Source organism: Erithacus rubecula, assembly GCF_903797595.1.
Source record: "Erithacus rubecula genome assembly, chromosome: 2".
Taxonomy (NCBI): Eukaryota; Metazoa; Chordata; class Aves; order Passeriformes; family Muscicapidae; genus Erithacus; species Erithacus rubecula.
In genome coordinates, this window is record NC_136685.1 from 35,066,679 (window position 1) to 35,093,615 (window position 26,937).

General features: G+C 37.4%; 1 protein-coding gene across 2 annotated transcripts in view; it reads right to left on the minus strand.

The window, feature by feature from the left end:
- MDN1 (midasin AAA ATPase 1) overlaps positions 1–26,937 on the minus strand; it is a 118,416-nt gene that overhangs the window by 55,660 nt on the left and 35,819 nt on the right. For both annotated transcript variants that reach the window (XM_079297483.1, XM_079297484.1), the window contains 29 exons: positions 26,436–26,543; positions 26,164–26,356; positions 24,026–24,238; positions 22,688–22,819; positions 21,178–21,281; positions 19,214–19,328; positions 17,504–17,697; positions 16,412–16,493; positions 15,641–15,736; positions 14,663–14,775; positions 13,338–13,486; positions 13,180–13,240; positions 12,475–12,686; positions 10,955–11,058; positions 10,265–10,409; positions 9,518–9,614; positions 8,266–8,379; positions 7,503–7,650; positions 7,227–7,337; positions 6,287–6,438; positions 5,648–5,826; positions 5,063–5,271; positions 3,843–3,989; positions 2,967–3,108; positions 2,710–2,844; positions 2,495–2,633; positions 1,417–1,555; positions 1,195–1,325; positions 569–713 (listed from right to left, as the gene is read on the minus strand). In XM_079297483.1, coding sequence (XP_079153609.1) covers positions 569–713; positions 1,195–1,325; positions 1,417–1,555; positions 2,495–2,633; positions 2,710–2,844; positions 2,967–3,108; positions 3,843–3,989; positions 5,063–5,271; positions 5,648–5,826; positions 6,287–6,438; positions 7,227–7,337; positions 7,503–7,650; positions 8,266–8,379; positions 9,518–9,614; positions 10,265–10,409; positions 10,955–11,058; positions 12,475–12,686; positions 13,180–13,240; positions 13,338–13,486; positions 14,663–14,775; positions 15,641–15,736; positions 16,412–16,493; positions 17,504–17,697; positions 19,214–19,328; positions 21,178–21,281; positions 22,688–22,819; positions 24,026–24,238; positions 26,164–26,356; positions 26,436–26,543 — 4,009 coding nt within the window. The remainder of the gene's footprint in view (positions 1–568; positions 714–1,194; positions 1,326–1,416; positions 1,556–2,494; positions 2,634–2,709; positions 2,845–2,966; positions 3,109–3,842; positions 3,990–5,062; positions 5,272–5,647; positions 5,827–6,286; positions 6,439–7,226; positions 7,338–7,502; positions 7,651–8,265; positions 8,380–9,517; positions 9,615–10,264; positions 10,410–10,954; positions 11,059–12,474; positions 12,687–13,179; positions 13,241–13,337; positions 13,487–14,662; positions 14,776–15,640; positions 15,737–16,411; positions 16,494–17,503; positions 17,698–19,213; positions 19,329–21,177; positions 21,282–22,687; positions 22,820–24,025; positions 24,239–26,163; positions 26,357–26,435; positions 26,544–26,937) is intronic.

Consider the following 26,937-nt stretch of genomic DNA (forward strand, 5'->3'; position numbering starts at 1 on the left):
CATTCTCTTTTGCATAAAAGAACTTCTGGTTCTCTTTTTTTAGCTTCCAACCCTGCTTAAAATTTGTAGTTTTGTTGTCTTACGGATTTTCTTTAACATATTTTAAATCACTTAGTTCTCAACTTCAGAAACAATTTTTTTTCATTTAATGAAAAAGCTTTTTTTGGATGCAGTGTTTACTATTCACCAAGAAACACACAATGACCGTCACTTTCTGAATAGCATTAGCCATGCAACTACCCCAGAAAGCTGGATTTACTTGCTTCACAAGTCACAGTTCCTATACTTGAATACTCTACATATTGAGCCTAACCAGAGTATTCAGAGGTCTGAAGCTTCCTTTGACATTTTGCTGAGTATTCATTTATAATGCCAGAGTGACAGCCCACAGAAGTGACAGAAAACAGATTCACCCCAATCCGCCTTCAGAGTGACAAAGCAGATGCCAACTAGAAAGCACTGGACTGCCAGAACTGGCCTGATGAATTTGTGCACTGCACCTCCAACCACTTAACAGTCAGTATGACCAGAAGATGCATGCTGTATTTCCAGATGTTTTGGCATTTACCTCTTTTTTCCCAAAGTCACCTCCTGGGTTCATGGTTGCAAGGATACGGAATTTCTTTCCTGCAACTAATAGTTCTACTTCATTCTCCTCATCATCTTGACCACCTTTTTCAGCAAGTACCAATGTCTTTTCAGCTTCAAGAACACTGGAGAGAAGGTAAAAAAATATTGCTTATTTTAAATTTTGTTCCACACTTCAAAAGATCACTTAAAGATGAAAATCATATTAATTGGCCTGGATAAACTTTCCTTTACTCAATATAATGGGTAGCTATAATGGGTAATCTTTAGAAAACACTAAAATAAGAGATACTGCTGCAAACAGATAATGAAGTTAAATTTATATTTTAATTGTTCCTTTTCTTTACATACACACACAAAAGAAGGGAATAACTACATTTTGTTCCTGGGATTTGACAAGATAATTTCAAGATCTCACTGACAGGTTGAAAATATTAATACTGCAGATGGTAAACTAGAGATTTTTCTTTCAAGTTTTATTTGTACCATTGTCCTTTCCAGCAAGAGGGCAGTTCACCTAAGAAGAAGTCAGATTTGCCCCATTCATGTTTGGATAATGAACAGACACATTGAGGATGCTTATGCACTACCACATTTCACACATACCTGTTAAGTCGCTCTAGAACTGAATCATCGGCTAAAGAAATCTCATCAAGAAGAAAAAATCCCTCCTCCTTCATTGCTAAAACAAGAGGGCCATCACACCACTCAAAGAGCCTAGAACCATCAGACTCCTCCTAGGAAATGGAAAAGAAAAGGGGAAGTCACAACAGCTACTTTTCACTTCCATGGTCACACCATCCAAGGTACCAGTGGTGCAGGACAAACCTGTTCTTTGGACCTCTGCCTGACTGGTCGCAGCCCCCCCAGGAAGTCTGATGTCTCCATGTGCAGGTGGCAGTTCACTGAGTACAGCTTCTGATTTGCTAGTGCTGCAAAGATCTGACAAATGGTAGTTTTACCACACCTGCAAGCAAGTAATTTAATTGAAAAGGATGAATTTAAAAAAGAAGCAGAACCAAACAATCAGCTCGCTTTGGACAGGATTCATACTTTCATTGAAGAGCTATGAGGTAAAGCCCCAACATGCAAATTTTCTTCTGCTCCTTTCCTTGACAGAAATGTATGCTTAGTGAAACCATTCTTGGCACAACTGTTGCTGACATGCACAACAGACCTTTAATTAAATTTAAATCAATAGCTGCATTGATGGATTTCTGCATGTTCAGAGTCAAATTTATTTCAGCTTGCCCTTGCAGATCCTCAACCAGCCTAACATTTCACTGAACTGGAAATGCTTCGTATCTAGACCAGGCCTAAGTCTGAGGGAATAAACTGCTGAATATCTAGTTTTGATTTGCTACCCAAGTAAATTTTCCTTCTCTTTTCTTGCATTTTTCATTCCTTCTCTTCCATAAAAATTTACTCTACAAATTTATAACCAGCACAAGAGCAGGCAGTATCTACTTTCACAACCTCCTCTACAGCATATTAGGTGGAAAAGTGTTAGCAAGACTATATTCAAGCTCATAAAACATGCAAATTGAATGTGCTCTCAAAGAGAAAAATGTCACAATATCCCAAAAGCAGCCTCTCCCGTTAGGCACAGAGATATTCTACAGAGCACCTTGTAAAGCTGGGGACAGAAGTCAGTTCACTCTCATTTTACTACTTGTATATAACTATGCAGTTATACAATGCAGATAAACCCATCAAAGACATAAGTTAAATGACATGCATTAGCTTCCCCTCAAAAAGGAACTGTGAAAAACAGCAGCTGCAAGTCTGCCATAAGACAGGCTGAAAAGTCCCAGATCAAAGCAGCACTGAAGCCCACACAATCATTTTGTCTCCAGCACATTAGTTGGTACAGCATTACCAAGAACATCATAAAAAGCAAGATTACCCAGTGTCTCCCACCAGCAGTACTGGTTCACCAAACTCCAGGGCTCGTCCCACCAAAATGGCAAGTCTCCTCATCCCCTGAGTCCAGACAACATGGCTGAAATCTCTGTCCATCACTGACATCCACGTGGAAGACTTAGCTGCACAACACAAAGCAATCCATCAGCTTCAGTTAAATCTAGAGATCTACCAGTGTGGTTCCTCTAGGAAACTCACCCAATAACTCTTTGACACTTTCCCCTGAAAAGAGAGACTCAGGATATATTTTTTTCTTGAAGTGTTTTTCAATGACATTTTGAATAACATCCACCTCCTCCTGTTTTCTGACTCTGCCTGCCAGAAGCATAAAACCTACAAGAGAGAGGAAGAGAGAAAGCAATTATTACCTGGGTAATCAGCAACAAAAATTTACATTTAAGAAGTTGGAAAGTGATTCCACAGACACTTAAAAAATCTGGGGCAGCGGAGCTCACCATCATTTGCTAAGTGCTGAAGCCAGTCATAGTCCTTCTGCAGCTGCTCTGCCAAGCTGTAGCGTTCAGCCCAGCGGAACAGATCCCGCAGGGTGATGAATCCATGCTTCCCAGCAAACACCGTCGAACCTCTGCGGTAAGACTGACACAGAAACAAAATGTCAGATGTTTTTTCACCAACCCTTCCTAATACTTCAAGCAAACCTAATCACCACTCTCTGCAGTGACACTGCAACAAGAAAATTCTATTTATAACTACAAAAAAAAAAAGCCCAGTAGAGTCACGACTCCTAAACATTAATTCCTTTTAGGCAGGTAATTGACGAGCACCAGGAACAAAATAATTTAGATAACAGTATTTAAAAAAAAAAAAAACAACTAAGAATAAAATAGGTACCTGGAATAAAACAAAATCCAGTTTGTACTGCTGTAATTGCTTCTAAATATGAGGCAGTTTTAGCTACATACCAAGTGTCAAATGCCTGTTGAATACAGGAGTGTCCTGACATATCCAAAATCACTGCTTAAAAATAATACTGAATTTCACATGACCCAAAGATCCCTACAAATCCAATACTGTACTTTAGCTCCAGAGTAAGGCTTAATTCTACACACTAAATCCCAAGGTGTCTGGTTTTTTGGTTTGTTTGGGTTTTTTTTTTTGCTCCTACCTTTCTCTCAAATCTGACATCACCTTCCCCAGTCTTAGTCTTAACCACTGAAATTAGTACCTTGGTGGGTTTTCTTCATGGCTTAGGATATTAAATATCCTTCAGCTAATAATACCTCCCTCCCCAAAGGAATTTCTATTACATTGTGCATGGTACTTTGAGGTATGTTTGCACTTCTTATACTAAAAGAAAAAAAGACTCATACTTGCAGGTCTAACATGACTTTGACAAGCTTGCTGCAATAAGAAGGTGGCAAACTGCATCGCTTGTGCAGGATGGTTTCCAGCTCAGCACTCGGCAGTTCGTCAAAATGCAGCTCCACAAAACGGTTTCTGAAGGCTCTGGACAAAACCTAAAATATGAGACCACACTACTGCTTGAACATTTTCCTTTGATATTGCTCATGGATCTTTTCCTACACATCCAAAGAAAATAAGGATAGTGTCAAAGCATTCAAATTAACATATACACATCAACATTGAACAAAAGTGTAAGAGACAGTCTGGATGAGACAAAAGCTTTAAAATGGATTGAGTGTCTTAAGGGCACAGGCAGCAAAGCATTACAAAGACACAAACTCACTCTCCCTACAATGGAATAATTGGAAGAGTAAAAGTGATAACTTTTAGGCTGAGACAGTTTCATAAATAAAATGTGCAAGCAAAGGAAAATTAGGAGTTCATTCACGACTTCAAATCAATAGGCAGGTATTTAGCCATCTCCAGGAAATAAGGGCTTCATCACACACCAGTGTTATTTAGGGAAACAAACACTGAACTCCCCTTCTTCCTCCTCCTCCCCCTAGCTCTGACTGCTGAGCACAATGTCATATGACATGGAACATTCCTTTGGGCAGCAGGGGTCAGCTATCCCAGCTGTGTCCCCTTACAGCTTCTCATGCACTCCCAACCTACTCCACAAGTAGGTGGGGCAGTGTGAGAAGCAGAAAAGGCCTTGAACCTGTGCAAGCACTGCCCAGCAATAACTGAGACATCCCTGTGCTATCAACACTGTTTTGATCACAAATTCAAATCACAGCTCCATACCAGTCACTATGAAGAAAATTACCTATTCCAGACAAAATCCAGTACAAAATGGACTTCTATAGCCTAATAGAATCTCTTTTCCAATGCTCTTGGACAAAAAAAATGTTGCTTCAAGTATAATATACATGAACTTTGGTTCACTAAGTCACTTGAATCTCTAATCTCTAACTACCTAACATTAATTAGAAATTCTGTATCCATGAAACAAGAAACTCACCTAAATAGAGCCCAGCTGTACTGACAGCCCACAACCACCTCAACTCTCTCCCTCCTGAGAGATTCATGTTACACATCAAAACATTTTCACAGCACACTTGATATAAGAGAGAGATTAATTCCCCAAAGCCTTAGCTACCCAAAAGGAACAGATCATACAGACCTTTCTGCCACCATAGAGACCTGGAGGGTTCTGTGTGGCAAACAGCATGAAGCGAGGGTGAGCTTTGACAACTTCCTGAGTCTCCGTAATGAACAGCTCTCTGTTATCATCCAGCAAGCGGTTCAGAGCCTCCAGAACATCCGTGGGGGCCAAATTCAATTCATCCAAAACAATCCAGTAGCCCTTTCTCATGGCATCTATGAGAATGCCTTGGGGGGAACAGAAAAATTCCTAGTTAAAAGTCTTATAAAGCAAATCTAAGAGAAGTATGCACTCTGATACTTTTAGCAACCCATTTAATTCCGGATAAACACTAATCCAGAGAAGGAAGCAACAGCATTGTTTAAACTGTTGGCCTATCATCTTAAGGTCCAATAGATGATTGAGAATGATGAGACAGACATGAACTTTTCAGAATTCATTGATATTAACACAAGTGATTATCATTAAAGTACAACTACTAACTTTATGACAGATCATCTCTCCATCATAATAAACCAGACAAGTTAAACAGCAAAGAAGAAAAAAAAAAAAAAAAACTGAAATGAGACAGGAATTTGAAGTATATAGAACATGCTCACTTACCTTCCTTAAACACCAATTTTCCAGAGGCATCTGATGTGTAACAGCCAATATATTCTTGAATATCAGTATGCTCATGGTTGTTAATCCTTACACAATGATTCCCAGTGGCAGCAGCCAACCAGCGAATTAAACTGGTTTTACCAACAGAGGTCTCTCCTTGAATCAGGACTGGGTGAGTCCTAAAAGCCATGACCAAAATAGTGGGTTAGAAGCACGAGCCATGTCTTTCTCACACACAAGATGTCAACATTATTAAATCAAACTACCAAAACACCAGCACTTAACTCATGTGGGGTATCCAAGACCACACATTAACAGGGAAATACAAATATCTTTACTCCCAAGTGCTAACAGCTACTCATAAAGCTTTTCATGGCAGTGCAAAATAAGCAGGTTATTCTAACTGCAAATTTCTAGATCACAATTTAAATAGAACATGCTATAGCAGTAAGATGGTTTAAGAAAACAAGTAATACACGTATAAATTTTAAGCCACTCTATAATGAAAAGTTAACTGTAAAGTAGAAGCAAAATGGACATTATTAATCCAAACAACAAATATTAGAGGGGCACCAAGAACTCAAGGCCTAAACAAACATATTTAACTTATTTTGTTAATTAAAACGTTGAAACACTTACCCTGCAGACACAACCCTGACAATGTCTTTCAGATTAAGCTTAACTGAAGGGGTGAGCACATAACTCTCATCTACTGTAGGTTCTTTGTCCCCAGCTGAAATCCAGTACCCTTCTATAAGTATATAACTCCCTCCTTGAGGTTTTGGTATTTGCTAAGGAGACATGACAGAAATAACAGATTATACAAATTGGTTTCAATTTGTTAATGAAAACAACTACTGTTACACCACTGCTACATATTCTCTAAATTAATTTTAAAGCTGAGCACTCCTGCAGTAAGCATAGAATGCAAATTATAGGAAAAACCTGACCAGATTATTTCAGGATCGTGAAGCAAGAATCTTTGCAGTGGCATGAAGATAAAAATGTCTCAAGAGTCTTAGCACAGAATTTTGAAGGGCATTTACAAGCAGGAACTTTGCTTTAATCTTTTTTATATATTTATACACATTTTTCAATATGAAAGGGTTTATTTTGAAACAAATACCCATCTCTTTAACTGGCTTCCCCATCTTTCATGCAAACTCATGCTGGGTTCCCAGCATTAGTAACATTCTTCCTTTCCCTTAAGAGACAAAGCACAGATGCTTCTTTACATCCATATGTTCTGCATTCAGAGTCTAAAAATACAAAGCCTGAGAAAGCTCCACCAAAGTCTGTGAAAGCTTTACAGTTGGAGCCACTGCATTAAGCTGCCCACACTCCATAGTGCTTTACTTATTCAGGCTTCCCTATTTTCAAATTAACAAATAAACCAGCTAATATATCAACATTTAAGCAAAGTAAAAAACTACAAAAGAACGGTATTAATTTTTTCTAGTTCTTGTCTTTTTAAAATGAAAAGCACAAAGAAAACATGGAGGAAAAAAGCAGAGCAGACAACTCAAAATAAATTCTACTTTAAGTACTAGACAGCTCTTCATAATCATAGTTGCCCTACCTGCTTGAGAAGGCTTTTGATGTTGCCAGAGACTATATGCTGGCAAATTAGCTTTTGAACCACTGGGTGAGAACCTCTGTCAAGCTGTGTCAAGAAACTCAAACAAAAGCCCTGAGAAGAAAAATTATTTTCAGTGATAAACATGAAAAGTAAGCAAAAACCATACAGATTAAAGAACCACTCATGTTCAATACTGAACTTAGAGAAGATTGCCCTTTACCCAAAGAAACTCTGTAGTGAATACACACAGAAACAAAGGGCAGCACAGGCAATCACCTCATAGAGGGAGCGTGCAATGCTGCCACACGGGTTAGACGCTGCAAACCTCAATGCCCTGCACAGGGTACGGAGACTGTAAAGGGGTCTGTGGCCAGTTCCATCCACCAACTTTGCTTCTGCTTCCTTTCTCACAGACAAATAAAAGCTGCAAAAATGAAGGTACATGGAGCTGTTACTGATCAGACCGTTGCTCCAAGGAATTAAACCCCAAGTATGAACACTTCAGTTTATCCCCAACTGTTACTTTTCTTAAAAGCTCCAGGTTACAAAAGCCATGCCAAGCTCTGCCATCTGCACAGTCAGTGAAGCAAAGCAAAAGTGTATTTTTAGAACTATATTTTTGACAGAGCTTGATATACAGAGAGTGACTACAAACCCCAAGTATTCTAAACATGAGATAGTTCACCTTACACTAGGGGAAAGAAAGGTAACTAGACAAACACACAAGACTTTCTCTGGAATTATCAACAGAAACAAACTATTTTAGTGTCTCAGATGTGAAAGAGGACTGAAATAACAATGCTATTTAACTGGTGCCACCAAGAAAACAATTCTGAATTTAAAAAATTAAAAATCTCCTTCGTACAAATACAGAAACCTGCAGAATTAGGACGATGAAGATCTACATTCCTCTTATGCCAACTGCTGCATGGGAAACATTACAGTGTTTCCCAAAGCAGTCTTACCACAGACTACAGTCACATACTTTCTTTCTGCAACTTATTTAATTAACAATTTTAAAAGATTACAGTCAACTTACTTCACAATTCCTTGTACTGTGTTTTTGTTCACATTCAAGCTTCTCAGATAATCCATTATAAGAATTTGCAAGTCTCCTTCATTTCTCAATTCTTCTACATAAAGTTCAGTAAACCTGAAAGAATCAAATCAATCTGTAGCACTTAAGATACCTGACCATACTGAAAAATCATGTTTTATATAGATCTCATGGCATATAGAATTTTAAATTTTTAAGTAACTGAATACTCATTGTTAAAGCTGCAGACCTATAGATTGTCAAACCTACAGACTCAAGAACCAGAGTAGCTGAAAAACAAGGTATTAGTAATACTTTCAAGCAATTTATTGGGATTAGTTTAAGGTATTAGACTGAAAGTGAACAATGTGACTTAAATTACAATTTTAAACTATTTGCAGTAGATACTCAAACATTACAGCCTGAACAATGACAGGCTGACACAGCAGTAGCTATTTTTGACAAACAGAAATATAAATTCATTTAAACTTAGCAAGTTAGGCTGATGCTTAAGTCTCTTTTTCTTCTGTATTACACTCACTCTCTTTCACTGTTCTGAAAAAGACCCAATTGCAATAAAACCTTGCTTTGCCACTAATAACTAAAAATGACTAGTTACACATAACTGGTACATCTCTACAGTCTTTGCCCAATGTTTATGAATCTGGGAAGGGACTTTATATGCGACTTTAGGCACTCATGAGGGAAACTGCATCAAGCAGGAGATCTGTGCCCACAGGAACAGGTAGACAGTACTGAAGAGTGGATTTGCCACAATTCCAAATGCCTTGCACAGCTTTGAGACCACACATCAAATATTCTGAGTATCACACATCTGCGCCACCATGCAAACCACCTTCCTTTTGAGTGAACAAGACTGGAGATGCAGCTTTTTGCTAGGATCATCAGCACTTCTGAGTTAAGAGAAAGGCTGCTAAACAGACACCAAGCACTCACTCATCTTTATTACTCCCAACATAAACTGCTGCAGTAGCATTCCCAGGTGCTGACAGCTTCACTGTGAAGAATAATCATTTCCTGCCCCCACTGAGAACATCCTACACTACTTCTAGACCACTTGCTCACAGCTCAGCTACTTCAAAGTATTTTACAAATTCTATTTCATGAAAAACCTTCACCGTACAAGTAAGTAAATATGAGTTCAGACATGCATCCTCAGGCTTCAGATAAGGCATTCTTCACTGCTCAACTCCTGAAACTAATCAAAAAAAGACCCAGAATCATTATTTCCTACCTGTTTCTTATTCCTAGAGGAAGATTTCTCTTTCCAACATCTGTAGCTGGATTCATGCATGCAAACAAGCGAAAATCAGGGTGACGGACAAGAGGTTCTAAAGCAAAACAGAAATAAAAGACAAACATGATAAAACCAGGATATTTATATGTTAAATATGGTGTATTTTACCTAAGGCAATTTTCTATTGCTGCACTACTACATTTTCTTAAAAACACCAGTGTCAAAAATTTTCAGAGAATAACCCCATGTGATTTTATCAGAAGTACCTGTATTTTCACAACAGCCACACACAGGTAAGAGAAACAATGACTTTTTTGCATGTAGCAAGATGTTGTGACAACACAAAACGTTTCAAAAATTACGTGAGCCCAGAACTCCTTTTGTTTCTCTCAGAACAACAGCCAGTGCTGCCCTTGGCCAAGAAGAAAACCCAGCCTGGATGCTCACAATGTTTGCCTTTCTCTGTAGCTCTTGAAAGCAGCATTCAGCAACTGCATTTTTTTTATCTTTACATCTGTAAAAGGAGTTAACTTTCTACACAGCAGCCCCTACAGTGCTGTTGAGAACATACCAGTGCTTTGGAACTCTTGAAAAGAAGTAAGAAGTCTACAAAGGGCACATTGCTCTCTTGTACACACATTCATTTCAATAGTCAATGATCTCAACTTATTGTGAGCTACACAATAAGAATAGGGAACTCAGCTGGATACCAAGGTAGAGCATAAGCAAGCACAGAAATAGTACCTGTGTCTCCTCTGTCTAGTAACACCAGTGACCCAGATGATCCTTCCAATAAACCACTCAGGCACTCCAAAGTCTCTGCTGCAGCCAAGTTAATCTCATCCAATAAAATCCACTCTCCTTTTTTTACTGCTTGTGCCAGAGTACCCTAAAAGTAAGATCAATTTGTTAGTCATGTTGGCAGCAATGAAGTGTCAACTGAAGCATTCAGATACTGGAAATACTTGGTGTGTAATCCATGGCTTGATTAGACAAATGGCAATTCCAGACCTTTTACAACAGTAGCAGTAGTACTGCTCTCTCTCAATAACAGCAGTCATTCTGCCAGTCACAGAAGTCAGACAATTATCATACCATTGTAGAGGGACCAGTTAGACTGGCTCAAGTACAACAGATTTAAGATCCCTTATTTGTGCAATCTACCACTCTGGTGTTTGTCAGTCACTAACATCTCATGAGAATAAAGTTAATCTGAAGAAATCCAAAGACATAAGCACTATTAACCATCTCCCACTGTCTACCTCACCACTGCTTCTTTGAATCTGCACACTTGATTCCACAGAGTTATCACGGCACACATTTTATTTCACAGCAAGGTTCTTACCAGGAAGCTACTTATATAATACTGATTGCAACATCTTTTAAATACTTCTCTTTACTCCTCCTAGAATCAAAATGCAAATAGCTAAATACCTCAACAAATGCAAAGAGAAGAGCATTTTCTGTCATTTTCATCTGTTGATGAGCATGATTCAGTTTAAGACCAAATGCCTCCCACTTTTCCTTCAGTGGTAAGCCTGCAAGCAAAACAAATTTAAGTTTGCACCATCAGAACAATAGCACAAAAAATGTTTGACAACAGTTTTTTAATCTAGTTGCTTCAAGCAGAGATACAAAAGTAAGCTCAAGCAACAAAAGCATTCAATCCTGCAGATGACACACCACAAATTAAAAAAATAATCTTGCTGTTTTATTTTTGTGCATATGTGGTTTTTCGTTTTTTTTTAATTTAACTGTACCCATATGTCAATAGTGCTCAGATAATTTGCCATTCATTCCTAGATGAGGAACAAATAATTATACTGTAGTTTGTCCCAGCATGAATTTTACCAATCTCTACTTGGCAGAAAGAGACATGTCAAAAAAATAAATCCAAATTTTTAACCCTTATGACAGAACAGATTAACAATAAACACACCATTATCAATAATTAATACACTATTCCTTATGAGTTACAACAATATTTACTATAGCACTGATTTCAGTTATTTGTTAAAATCACCACCTGAACTACACACAGAATCAAATTTCCTTAAGAAACTTTGCAAATTACAGATTTCAGCTTGTCTTTTTTTTAGGATTGTAAATTCTTGCAATAAGAATTTTACATTTGTGGGCATTTATTTTAATATCTGCATATTCAGCAGAACCTTTTAGAAGAAGAGAAAAGGAGATAAAGTTCATAATTAATTATATTTTGCTCAAACTGAATAAAAGCTACAACTTCACCTGTTCTGCTGGTCTAGAACCAGAAAAAACTCCATGCAAAGCAAAGTAACAACATCGCCTCAGACCCAAAACAGGTTGCAAAGTATAAAACAAGAAAAAATTATTTAGGGACAAAACCACACTGGAACAAAATAAAGCACTAGGAAAGTCAGAATCACTGACAGAGGAAACAAGGCAAAAGCAAGCTCTTAAAAATAATTCCTACCCTGAAACAGTTATTACTTTGGCTTTGGTTTTGTTACTGCTGTTTGGCTGTTTTTTAAACAGGATGTGTTTTTGAGACATAAGCAGGTTCCAGGGCTGGAAGTATGAATGCATTGACATAGAAGACTGACACACAACCAACCAGGACTGCTCACCAGCACAGCTAACAAGTGCTGAGTGGAGACCAAATGTCAAGGGTACCAGAGGCCAGGCAATCTCCACACTCTCAGACATAGCTAACAGCAGAGATGAGTTAGAAAAAGGAAAAAAAAAACAAAAAACAAACAAGACAAAATCCAACCGCTGTTCTAACAGTGTTCTGAATGTTTTGCTGCAATGTTGACATTGAATTTCTTAAAAGCAGAAGAAAAAATAATATAGGGGGAGAAAAAAACCATTAAACCTCAAATTAATCCAAATTAAAAAACAAGTCACCAGTATTTATCTACTCTTGGAAGTGGATTAGCACTAATGTGTGTCTGACCCATCTGAAGTCTTACCAGACGTATTTTCTTTTACTTCTTTATTAACAGCAGATTTATGAATATGTTGCATTAGTTTTAGCAAATCATGCCAACGTTTCTGTCTGTAGCAAGTCTGAATGTGTCCCAAGAATGTTTGATTTTTCTTCCTAGAGAATGTCTGAGAGAAGAGTTCTTCAAAAGACTCTCGCAGAGGGAGCCAGATCAGCTTGTTATCCACAGGCTTGTAACTGAAGAGAAGCAAAAGAGTAATTACTTATGTGAGACAGAGTCACCTGTGAACTTAAAGAAAACAAGTCCAAAACCAGTTACTCGAAACAAGCTGGATGGATGAACCCTTGTTTCTGAAGTTTTTTACTCAACTAAGGAACTAAATACATATTTAAATGCACCTCGTGAGGTGATTTTGTAAAAAACGGGTTCACAATAAACACAATTTTTACAATAAGCAAAATATTTGCAATAGTACCAAACCATATGTCCAGTGAATATTACACCAGATTTACACTGAACAGCTTAGATATTTTTAAAGACATTGGACTGTGTTTTGAATGACTTCATCACCACACAGTTCTGCACATAATTCAGTGAAACTGCTCTGCTCTTCAGCAAGGAAATGAAGGTTTCTGTATGTAAACATGCTTATTAAGACATTTATCCTACTAGAAAACAGATACTGCCCATTTGTTCTGCAGAACAACAGAACAGTGGTCAGTGACTCACCCTCCTAAGAGATCTGCTGTGTCACTTTGTTGGTTCATGTTGACAACCCTCAAACGGTGTCCTTGAAACAGAGATAAAAAGCACCATCAACTTGTGGGTTTGTTCATTTGCTGGTTTTCAAATTATCATGTAAGTTAGAATTTTCACACATTATTTACCTGTAATATGAGCTAGGTACTGAACTGTTGAGGTTTTGCCAGTTCCTGTTTCACCAACTAAAAGCACAGGCTCTCCTTTGACAACACACACTGCGAGCTGTTCAATCAGCACTGCAGATGGCCGTGTGGCAGCAAAGGTATGCTTTGCCCTGGAAAAACAAAGCAAGTTACTCAAAACTAAGATCAATCAAGGAGCTCATTTCAATATTACCTTGAGTGAAGTGGTTTGATTTAGGATTTTTTTAAATAGAGGTCTGAAAAGAAATGGTTCTAAGATATCCTTATAAGATACTTATTTTGCTCAATATACAATCTAAAAATTCAGTGTTTCCAAATAATTTCCTGTCTTGTGTTGCAATGTAGGATGTAACCAAAAGTATGTATTCTATCACCATCTGTTAAAACCAGATGAGGCAGTGTTTTTTATCTTTTCTGACCCATCCTTGGTCCAGGGAGATACCTTCTGTTAATGGCATATTGAGTCATGAGTATGACTGAAAAAATTACATCATCCAATTGACAGATGCTCCACACAGGGGGAGGAGCCAAGCCTTTCCTACCTAGATAAAATCTGAGATTTGGAACATCAGAACAGCCTTTTTTCCACTGGATTCCAGAGGAAAACCAGACCTTGCCACATCATCACTGGACCTTTGGAGAACTGCACCCTTCTACAAGACCACTGCTTCAACAGAACAACATCTGTCACTCCAGCAAGACTGCAGCCACCATTTAATTAGACTGCTACCAACACCCTGACTGACTGATGGGGATACAGGTTGTATTCTGATTCTGTCAGTGTTTGGGGTTTCTTTGTTTGTTTGTTTGGGTTTTTTTATTACTGTATTTTTGTTTTAATTTTTCTAGTAAAGGATTGTTATTCCTATTCCCATACCTTTGCCTGAGAGCTCCTTAATTTCAAGATTATAATAATTTGGAGGGAGGAGGTATACATTTTCTATTTCAAGAGAGGCTCCTGTCTTTCAAACAAAGACACTTCCTGGCCAATGAAGCTAGCAACACATGCTACAAAAATCTCCCTCTAGAAAGGTAGAGCCATCAGAATCTTTTTATAACAGCTGTGGATCCACACTGCTTTGAAGACACTCAAATAAGCTGAAAATCTCCATGCTTTGGCTGCCAGAAGAATGATGCAGACACTCTTAAAAATACACAAGGTAAAACTTAAATTGCAAGAGAAAGAGCTCTCATGTTCCTTTCATTAGAGTGAAAATACCCAATTCACATTTTTCTTGACCCTGTGACTTGCAGTCTATTCTATTCCACCACAAAATATTTCAATTCACATGGAAACTATATTTTACCTCTGTACAGTGAGAGCCTGGATCTGCTTCTTCGCAAGATTCACTCTTCCTACAGAGACTTCTTGTTCCCGTATGGAAATTTCTGGTTTATAGAGCTCACAGAAGAACTCCACCTGTGAAAAAAGCATCAGCATTGCCAATACTAATGTTGTTTACATCACAGTAAGAACATCCATGCCATGCTGCCAGTATTACTTCGCAGCAAGTAACTTTTAATGGTAAAATTCTCTATTTCACACATAATCATCACCTAAAACAGTGAAGGACCTCAGAAGTATTTTATATCTGTACAAACAACTTTCAACTTATTAACTTGTTAATAGTCTTTGGCACTGCATTTCTACTTCTCCTACTTCCATGGTAATTCAACTACACACTTGAACAGTTATTTTAACAATAAGCAAACAGTCTCCCTTAAAAAAGCCCTTTTGGGTAAACAAGAATTATTTTGCCACTTGCAGGGAATAATACATTCCTGTAATGAAATAATGCAAAGAAGGACAAAGAGAAACCCACAGAAGTTTCAGGGATCCATCTGTCAAAGTAACAATAGAGAGAATTTGCTTAGCAGACTTCTACAGTCAGAAATAGCTGACAAACAAATTATTTAGTTTAATTCTGTCATTTATAGAGCTCCAGAGAGGCAGCTGAATTTGCAATCAGTGAGTACAGAACAAGTAGCAGCAAAGATCATGTTTCTTTCTGATCTCTCCACTTAGGTATAAGTTTACATTCACTGCAAACCACCTAAGAAAAAAAACATTCTTTGCTGCCCTGAGCATCTAGTGGTATATGCTTAGGCAGCTGTGCTGTTCCAGCTGTGAAATCCTTCTGCATCATAAGGCCTTTTGCTCTGAAACAGGTTCCCTGGAACTTTCAGAGAAAAAAAATAGCATAACATATTTCAATTAATCATAGAAAAATTGCAAGCTATAGGATACTACCTATAAAGATCATATTAATTGTAGCTCGACATACCTTTTTTTTGGAAATGTTTAGGTAACTTCCAATAATTTTTGCCATTTTCTGTCTGCTTCCTTGGTTAGACAACATGGCTGTGAAACAGTCCAATGCCTGTCAAAGGGAAAACCAACTTCTTGAACACTAGTTTTGTATGATCTTATCTCACAAGCACCATCTTAATCTAAATGAACTTAAAACCAGTTCAACCATTGTAAATAAAATTATTTCACTGTCTGCTGATTGAGTCAAACAACAGAGCTCAAAAGGATGCAGTAAGAACTTATAAACTCTGTAATATAGTGGGTTTTTATCAAAAATAAAAACTTGGCAATGTCCAGTCATAAAAACTATTTTTAGACAAATGGACCAAAATGGAGAAGGAAGTAACATTGTAAGATCACACATTTCAAAACTGCCTCTGACAGATGCACATCCAAAAAGTTCCCAACCTACACTGTAAGCTGATGAACAAGTAAGTAGAAAAGCAGCCCCATATTACAAGAAAAAGAAAGGTCTCAGCTATATGCAATTCCAGCTTGTATCAGTTAAATTTATTTTGCACTATGCACAACAGCAGTAAATTCTTTTAGCACCTTACTGCAAACAACTTTCCTAGAAGCAACAAAAGCTTCTGATCAGAGAAATCACAACCATTCCAACTACAATCCAATTGTTTCAAACAAAACCAAAAAAATACCCATCTCACATTCTCAAAAGAGCATTTTGTGAGACAACACTAGAATTTGAGATCAACTGGATCAATTTCTGGATCAAGTCTTACCGCACCTCCTGAAAAATATTCACTGCTGTGGTTGAAGAGCTACTGTCAAAGTTGTAAGCAATCCTGCTGCACCAATTCAGTAGGTCTCTAAAAAGAAAAAGCAAAAAGATTTGGTACAAACATGCCAAAATACACAGCATCTTTCATGTTCAGCTTAGGACACAACATCATCTTCTGGCACTTGCACGTGCAGTTGTTGTGCAAGTTGTACATGGGAAGACACAAAGGGAATGATAATTCTGAGGAGCAGCTGAGTACAAAGACCAATGTTGCTTATAAACAGATAATACATACAATATTAAATCATAAAGCAACTGTAAAACTCAAGGGTATTAAAGAATCCAGAAAGGTATAAACTCCCCATATTTTCAAGATACAGATTCTTTACCAACAAGATACTGCAAAAGGCAAGAAAAGGAAACTGTTCTGGAAAAAAACCTGACATTCTTACGCTCCACAAAAATGTCAGGTATTACCCACACCTAGAATTTACTAACTAATTGAAAAAGCACTACTGATTACAGAAATTCCAGATGGCTAGAACTGTCATTTGGCAGGAGAGGAAAAAATGATTCAACATCAAAATACACTTCATCACAGAATTTCTGAAATTAACAGCACATTACAGACATAGTTATTTTCAGTCACCTTAAGCCATAATGCTGAGAGTGTTCAGCAAGAAATAATCTAGATAATATACTCAATTACTGAAAACTATCTTCTAGCTACTGAGAGAACATTATACAGCATCTTAGTTCTTAGCTAGTACTGGTATCTTGTGTTAACAATAATTAAGAATAATTTCATAAGGCTTGATGCCAACCAAGCACTGCATATGAAAAAATCCATATGTCCCCCCACACCTCCCAAAAAGTAAGTATAGCAAATAGGAAGTTTAAATAATCCAGAATTAATTACTTTAAATTACATATTAATCATTATTTTAAAACAAAAATTGTGTTTTCCAGCATTTACAAAATTGTTTAATAATTCTAACTTCCACCATTATTTCTAAAAAATTACAAAAAATTACTGAAAATAAACCCTTTCACCTCTGCAGCTAGCTGACTTTGAATAAACACATAAGAAAAGACAACCTTAGAGATAGTTCTCGTCCCTCCAGATTTGGTTTCTTATGCTCTGATCTCGATTCTGATGCTGCTTCTGGCATGTGACTGGAGCCAGCAGCACAGTTCTCTGGTGCCTGATACTTGTCTCCTGCAAGGTCAATGAAAATGTCTAACAAGTGATCTGTCACAAGAGCAAGGTTGGGGTATCTCCTTTGGAGGACCTGAAACCAGAAACAAACAAACAAACAAACAAATTAAACAAAACAATGAAACAAAAAACCCATCTGCATTGGAAAGAAACCAAGAGCACCCCAGCTTTTACTGGGAGACACTTCAATAGGTATTTTACCTAGCAAGCTACATAAAACTGCTCCCTTGCAATCTCTTATCTGAAGAATATAGAAATCATGACTACTATGATACTGATTTTGATGCCAACTCAACTCTACTCCAATTCATTCAATACATTTGCACAAATACCAACAGAAAGAAGAAACATCACATTCAATCCTATCTGAACCCAAATCATGACCATACAACCTTACAATGGATTACAGAAGTCCTTACCTTCTGCCCTTTTTTTGTGACTAAATTATTTTGAGCATTCAAATTGGCTATTCACTCTGCTGACAAAGGCATGTTAAGGGGATAATTTTTCTTTTGTAATTTCCTTTCACTTCTCTCCACTAAAGCTTGCCAACCAAAATATTGCTTCCCAAAATTACCTTTCATAGATACAGGCCAGGACAACTGGTCCTATTCTGTCAGACTGATTTTTAAGATTAACAAGAAGAACATGAGTCTGTTTTCAAGATAAGAAAGTGGGTATTCTCTAACATTGTCTCTTTATAACTAGAATCTCAGTGCTTAATTTATACATTTTTGTGACTTAAACCATAAAGTTGCAGAAAAAGAATAAAAAGAATCTAGTGGTAAGCAACACAGCTAACACTCAAGTTTTGTTTTTTCATAAGATTTGATAGTTGTTCTTGATTCCTAATAATTAGCTGACAAATGTCAAGAAAGGAAGAAAAACATACAGTTATTCATGGCCACCTATAATTGTGCTGGCTGCTGAACAAGTCCAAAGTAGTGAATGAATTGTACTGAAAAAACTATATCATTTATTCTAGAAAATTCAGAACTTTCTCCTCAACCCTTCTGATGTATTTCACTACCTTTTCCCTCAGCCAAGGGTCTTGTAGAATCAGATCCTGTTTTGAGCTCTGTATCACAAGGAGAATCTCCAGAAAATTCTATTTTCATATGAGCTCTGGGCTGCTTTAATCTTCTGAAGAACTCCACAAAGCAAACATCCCCCCAGATAAGCTAACAAAAGGAAGATGCTAATAGAAGCAGTTATTTTTAACTGATAACTCACTATTTTTCAACTCAAAACTTAGAATTAAGAGTAAGCTCAATTTTCTTTTTTTTTATTTCTCTCTGCTTTCAAGTCTCTGTGGGCTAATAAACAGCAAAGTAACTTGATTCTTAGACCCACACAAAGCACAATTGTGTCTGTCAAGGCAAGTTCCAGGAATCCTTGTTCAATTCACTTCGAATTTTCCTGACAAACTCCCTGTTTACTTCAAAATTGGCAGCATAAAGCTGAAATTGTAAGGGTCTATTGTATAACTTGAAGATAAAATAAGGATTCAATTAACTACTGAAAAACATTTATTACCCTAAGTTGAAACAATTATTCACATGCCACAATAGAGCAACACAGCCTCATACCTCCTTGAGTTCTCCTTTGCTCATGTTATCCAGATGAATTTTGGTCCAGTATTTGTCCAGAAGAGCAGCATGGCTGCTTTGCTGCCTGTACCAACCTCCACCACAGCTGAATATCCTAAATGCAAACAACAATGAAGAAATATAACATGCTGAGTGTGGCTGAAAGATTCAGCACTTCCAGTGCATTTCTGTGCATCAAAGAACATGCTGCATACAGATGCTACAGCATAATGCAACAGGCATAAATTACACTGTTAGGCATGGAACTCACCTTACCATTACCTGTTATCAGTGTTTTTCTTCCTATATGGCAAAATCCCCATAGAGATGCTTTCAGAAAAACTTACTGTCAGTTATCTAGCAGAAGCAACACACAGAATCCTCTGTAAAGGGAGAAACCTGACAAGTAGCCTGTGAAATACCTTAAAGGACCTGTGATCTTATTGCAGAGATGCAGGAAAAGCATCTTCAGCCTTGCCCCTCCACAGTGTTCCACAATTATTCTTCCTTCTCCTCCAGACTCGGCTCTTTCCATCATACATTCCATACCCTTTGTTCTTTTACTACAGAAATAACTATTCAGCCATATGTTTTTGCACATGCAAAGCATTAGATTTCGGGTTGTGGTTTGGCTTTTCTGCTGGGTTTTTGTTAAATTTTTTTCTTCTCTGTTGTATTGTGCTTGGTTTCAGTTGTTAAATACTATTTCCCAGCTGCAAACTGCAACAGATTAATAGAATCTACTCTAATGAGCCTAATGAAAATAAATTTGCTGCTATTCAAACTGTTCACTGATGTGCTGGTTTTGGCTGGGATAGAGTTAAATTTCTTCACAGTAGCTGGTGTGGAGCTGTGTTTTGCATTTGTGACCAAAGCAATGCAAATACAGAAATGTCTTGGTTTGCCCTGAGCAGGACTTCCAGAGAGTCAAAGCCTTTCCTGCCTCTCAGAAAAGCACCAGCACCACCCCAGCAGAGGGTGAGGGTACACAGGGAGCTGGGGAAGGGACATGGCCAGGAGAGCTGATCCCAACTGACCACAAGGATATTCCATATCAGATGAGGTTGTGCCTAGCATATAAAGCTGTGGGAAGAAGGAAAGGTGGGGATGCTTGGAGTCATAGGGTTTGTCTCTTTGTGTGGAAAGCTTTTGCTTTACCTAAACTCTATCTCAACCCATGATTTTTCCCACTCTACTCTTCCAACTCTCTCCCCCATCCTGCTGCAAGGGAGTGAGCCACCACCTGTGTGGTGTTTAGTTGCTGACTGAAGTTAAACCATGACAACCACACATACAGAAATAAAAATTCTTAGGAAACGAGGCAGCCAAAGGAGTTGAATACAAAAGACTCAATTCAAGAAAAAAAACAGATCACAGGAACAAATTTATAGAAACAAGAGAACAGTAGAAAAATTTGTTAAAGGTTTTCAAATAAACTTCAAAACATCAGAAAACATAATTGCTATTCCCCATACAGACTCTCTAATCATTAACCTTGATAAAATATTATGTCTTTCTAAACAAAAAGTCACTTTGACACCCAAGGCAGGAGCCATTACTACAGTGAAACAATTAGGCAGAGTATACTGTATCTTTTTCTGGTTAGAAAACATTACAAGCTCCTATATCCAGGCAAGACTTTCATGACTATCAATAATAAACCTTTTTCACACAGTAATTCCTAAGAGTGATATTTTGTCTTGGTGATGGGCTGGTTTTGTAGGGTACCTCCCAGCAAGGTTCAATCCTTCAGCCTTGTTGAAGCAATTTTTCTTTACAAAGATTGGGATTCACCCCAAAGCTGCTTTCAAGTGGGAAAAAAACATTCAGTTTCTATGACTTATATTGCTTATTAATTGGGAATTGCTAAAATATTCCTACACAAGTACCTTGTATTAAAAAGTACTTTGGACTTAAAAATAGGATACTCATGTTCTCCATCTCATCTATATTTACAAGCCTACCTCCTGGTTGCAAAAAATTGGAATCCTGGTGCTACTTTTAAACAGTCACCACGACCAGGAATCAGTAACTCTCTTTTCTCCAAAAGAGGAATCAGCACAGAGATCTGGAGAGAAAACGAAATATTATAAAACTTCTTTTTTTGTGACACTAGCAGACAGCACAGCCATCCACACGTATTTCACACTTGAGATGCTGGAGCAATGCCAATGAGCACCATTATGTTGTCAGCAACTGCTATTCCCAGAGATACACTTTTAAGTGATGCTAATGGGAATTGCAAAGTTCCCAGCAATTTTAATCAGCAGTGGAAGTTAGAGGTGTAATACTTACTTACCTTTTTTCCTCCTGTATTCAAATTTAATGGTAACCGAATGGAAAATGACATCCTTTATACCCACAAGTCTAAATTGAAAGTATTTATATTTAAATTATCAAATGACTTATTAGACACATTCAGATCAGAAGCTTTGTTTTGTTTATCTACCTGAACAAAGATTACCTGTGTCTCAAAAAAGCCATTCTCAAGCATCAACCTTTTTCAGGTATACACTGGTACCCCAGGAGGGTTTGGTATCTAATTAAAGAATCTACCCTTCCCTGGGGAAGGATGTAATGGTGGTGGAAAGAAAGAAAGACAGGAGGTATGATCACACCATCCTTCAGCACAGAGGGAGACACAAAGAGATCCTTTGATATGGAGAAAGCAGACAGGATGCCTGCAGGGAGGACCTGAGGAGGGGGATTTGATGAATGCAGGATAGTACTCAGGGTATGCTCATCTTGAGTGCAATGAGTTGAGTCCACAGAAACAAATAAGTGCATGACCCCCTAGCAGTGACCTGTCTGTACACACAAGCAGTATCCATTTGCTTTCTTATAAATTTTCCATTTCTGTATCAGAAGCCTAGAACCTAATAATCAAACTGACAGGTAATTCAGTCACACAAAGGATCCTTTATGGGAATAGATATGGAAAATGTCCAGCAGGCCTGTGCAGCAAAGCATCTCTATCACATCATTCTTGCAAATGACTTGTTTTCAATAGCCATTACTTCAAGAGCAAGGATGACTGACTAACTAGTTGCTCTGGAGCCAAAAACACAGGAAATCTGTTAAAATGTATAGCAAAAAAAATATGTGGAAGGAGAAAAAAGTCCCACATACAATACACACAAAAAAAATCTTATTAACAGCACTAGCCTCATATATTGGCAATATTCCGTGGTATTTAGGGCCATATTTGGAATCAAAAATCAAAACATTACTAAATACACACATTATCAGTGTAAATTGTCAGTAACATCAGTGTCAGGGTCAGGACTGCTCTGTAACAAAGACAAAATCTAACAAGGTGTGCAAACATGTGATAAAAGACAGGTAAATTCTTTTTAACCCCTTCTAAAGCAGCAGCATTTTCAGCATGCTGCTACAGAACTGTGGTGATGAGACTCCCAAAACTGCCATGATGGGCATTAAGACCAGCACCTCAAAGCAAACAAAGTTACATACCACATCCAGAGGAGCATAATCGATGTCCTCCAGAAGAATCCAGTGACCTTTGGTAACAGCTTGTGTCAAGGTGCCAGGCTGCCACACAAACTCCCCTGGCACATCTGTGCATCGATACATCCCCAGCAGCGTCTGTCACAGACACAATGGGCACATCAGAGACCTGGGCATCACCTCCCCAGGGGAAAGGCTGGCAAACACCACCAAACTGGGACAGAAGTGACACCTAGCCTACACCTTACTAAGCAATCTGTGCCCAACATTGCAAATTTTTTTTTTTTTTTAATTAAGAAGAAAAGTTTCCCACCTCCAGTGGCCATGTTCACTGAAATGTAATAATTAAAACCAGGTAATTGGAAGTGAATTTATGAGCTGTGCCACTAATTTACAAGCAATGTAAAGCAACAGAAAACTGTGCAGGGTCACACCAAACTTCAGTTTATGTTTTTGAAAAGTCTGTGACTAAGGTAGCATACAGATCTATAAAGGGAGCTATTCAAAGGTAAAATCCAGTCAAAGCTTTGCTTTGCTTTCACTTCATATTTTAATTTCAATATTTAAGCATTGCTTCAAAAATCGTGTTTGTGATTTTATTGCTACGTATTTTATACCTTCAACTTCAACACTTTTTATTATATATGATAACCTTAGTCTTGTATATGAGAAGACAGAGTTGTGAGATGGTGAAACCAGGTGTTCCATGCAAGCAAAGAAGTTGCTTATGCATGCTAATAAAAACCTGGTAACTTCTGGCAGATACTGGCCACCATTGAAAACTAAAAATAAATTGTGCCAAATAACAAAACTCAAGCTCTGAAATTCTACATGCAAAACAAGAAGTACATGAAATTATTTACAGATAGAGCTTAATCATTATTATGTAACTGCATGTCACCTCAACCTTACTATCTTACTTTACCTCACCTTTACCACAAAAAAGCTATCAGATTAAACAGACATTAGCTCACTTCAATAAAAGTGTTCATACAGCCTTTGGCATCAGAATCCTGCTTTTTTCCAACACAAATCAATTTTTTTTAATTAAAAAAAATCCATAGAGTTTTTCCATATAGAAAAACTCGGATAAAACAATTTGAATGTATTTGAATATAGGTTCAACACAATTATGCAAAAGAATTTAAAATCTGCTCAAAAATAAGTTGTTTCTCTTGTTTATTTATTCATTCCCATCAATATTAAGTACTAATACTTAAGTACTAAAGAGCTGGGCATTGCAGGGTCCTTAACTGAAAACATTATATTATTAGTAAATTACATCCATGCTTTAAGTAAAAGTTATATCTGATGATCCAAACATAAAACAAATCCATCAGTTACCTTACTGTCAGTTTGATCTCCAAGCTGAACTTTCAAAATGTGAGGAGGTTTTGCTCTTCCTGTAACAGCTGCTAAATATTCAATTAAAGAAGTTTTGCCACATCCTATTGGTCCTTCTAATAAAACAGGAGTTTGATATGCTACAGCAATAGCAAGGTTTTGAAGATTTGTGAAGGCAGATTCAACCAAAACAAAACTGCTGGTGTAATTTTCCTGTTCAAACATAAAATTTGGGTTACTACACTGAAATTGCTTTTCTTACAGTTGTACAACACATAACAATTAGGAAAGGGAGTCTAACAGCAAGAAAAAAATTGGCCTGCAGATCTGCATATAAAATAAAATAAAGGAGTCTAAAGTTGTATTTTTTGACAGATACTAAAATAGATTCCACCCAAAACCTATTATAGGTGAAATCCTTAACAATAAACATACATACAACTTGATCTCAAGGGGAATTCACACTAAGTTGTTAGTACAAGCACAGTAACTATTCAGTCATAACTCATGTCAATTAAATACAATTTTTAATATGAGTGAAATTAAGTCACCAGAATGGATGCAAATCACAGGACAAATCACAGAGCAGTTTCATTCAAATGATGCAAATATGAACATTAAATGAATGAATGTATTTACTTTCTGTAGAGGCCGAAGTAGAAGATCATTAAACTCCATAAATGAAAAAAAAAATTTGCATTTCACTCAAAATTAAATCAATTTAGTTTATTGAACGGTAATTAATCAATGCTACAGATAGTCTCCAAACATTCTGACTCTTACAGTCACTTACATATCTATATATGGCACAAAAATTACTGCTTTGTGCCAAAAGGCTCAGAGGAAAGAAATCAGAGCATTGAAATAAGAGTCTTGTATTTAAGTCCGACCTTTTTTTTTTTCAGATATAGCTTGATGTACTTCTCTGGAAACAAGAGAACCTCCCTCCCCTCACAGTTTGCTCCTATGTCTTCATCAGACCTAAGGTGTCACTAGAACTTCCCTATTGTACCTGAAACTACACTGTAGAGCAGATCAGTGAAATACCTGTTACTATTAAAAAAAATAAAAGCATTCTTTTCAGGGATGTTTTCTCCTCCCTCAGGAGATAAAGAGTATTCTTTCAGTTTATAGCATGGCCTGGCTTCAGCCCAGCTGCAGCAGCAGTGATGCTGCCATGGGAGCAATCTTCTTGAACAGCTCTACATTTTCCCCAGCTACAGCGAATTCCAAACCACTCTCTCACTCCTACAAAAAATCCCATAAGGCTAAAAAACAGTGAATTCAAAAAGAGAAGTGCATAGAAAAACAATGTGGGGGAAGAGGAATTTGGAGGGAAAATCCTCTTTCCTTGCTTCAGCTACTCAAACAATTCTGGACACTGCTAGTCTTCATTCATTTCTTTGTCCTGTTTTAGATCACTGTTAGAAAATTAAACAAAAAAACTCAGCTAAGAGCTAAAACTCGTACATAAAGGAGAAAAACAGTCAGGAATACTGGCTGTAGATATAAAGAGGGATCTGACAGCTTAAGTTAAATAGCAATTTAGAAGAAAAAAGGTTAAATACTGTTTATTTAAAAACATTTATGCCTTTGGTGGGCTTCCCAAAAAATGTAAGGCACTAACTATAGTCCGCATTGCACTTTCTCAAGTGGTGACAGTGCTCACTTCCTTTTCTCTGCCTTCTGGAAGAGTTTAAACAGCAGCCTTGTTTTCTTTCCAGAGAACTGAGCATGTTTGGAGAAAGGCTGTATATAAGATGGCTGTACAAAAAACCCTACAGGGGTAATGCAGGTAAAAACAACTGTCCCAGATCCTGGCTTTAGTCAGCTATGGATTATCATCCTAACAGACTGGAGTTATTATGTAAGGCTGAATATTCTTTTGTTGTATGTTTATACAAACTGCTACATGGAGGTAAAATGAACAGCACTATTGCTGCTTCACAGCTTCACTACACTGCAGAGCTTCTTTGTGGTGCCTGCATTATGCAACACTAATTCACAACACACACTGAGAAAGATAAAGATACACACACTACCTACAGTATCTCAATATGGTCTAATGAGGAAATAAAGTCAGTTCACTGTACTTAGAAATTCCTAAAAATGAACTGATTTAACTGTGGATCACATACCTGCTCTTCAGAAACTTGCTGTAGTCTAGGCAGCACAATGCCACAGACAGCTACTACATGTGCAGAGAGGTCGCCTGACACAACATGTCCTTGTGTATAGTGCAGTTCTTTCTCCTTTTGCCAAAACGAGGAGTCTGGATTAGCCAAAACCAAGGCTTGTTCCACATTCTGCAACTGAGATTCTTCTAGCATCCTGTGAAACATATGTTTATAAACTCAGATGAATGCCATCAAGAAAAACAAATAGTGTTCAAGATTTTAGAAGTCCTTACTTCAGTCTGAAATGTATCAGCTCCTCAGGATTGAATATCTTCTTCAGGAAAGATAATTTATGCTCATCGTTCATGCATGTAACCAGAGCAAGACAGTTTGAAGTATACCTAAAAATTACATTTAGAACAAAATATGTCAAAACAGTTTTGAGAAATGTGGTTCGACAACTGTCAATTGCATACCAAAACATCAAGTTTAGAAAAAGTGCAGAAAATTTTATTCATAGAAATTATTTTAGCTCTATGCTTAACATGCTTTCAGATTAGACAAATATCTCAGAGCTGAAAAAGCAATTCTATCATGGCACAGTTTTAATTTATACGCTAATTAGCTAACATTTCTCTGAAGAACTGAATTATCAGCAGAAATATAGTAACAGAATGCACTTTCCTAAGTAAATGAAGGTTAACATATGAGACAAGGAAAATGAAGTCATCTTTGCCCATTTTTTTCCCTACCATTTCCCCTCCAAAACTGCATTTCATGCTATTTCTAAAGTAA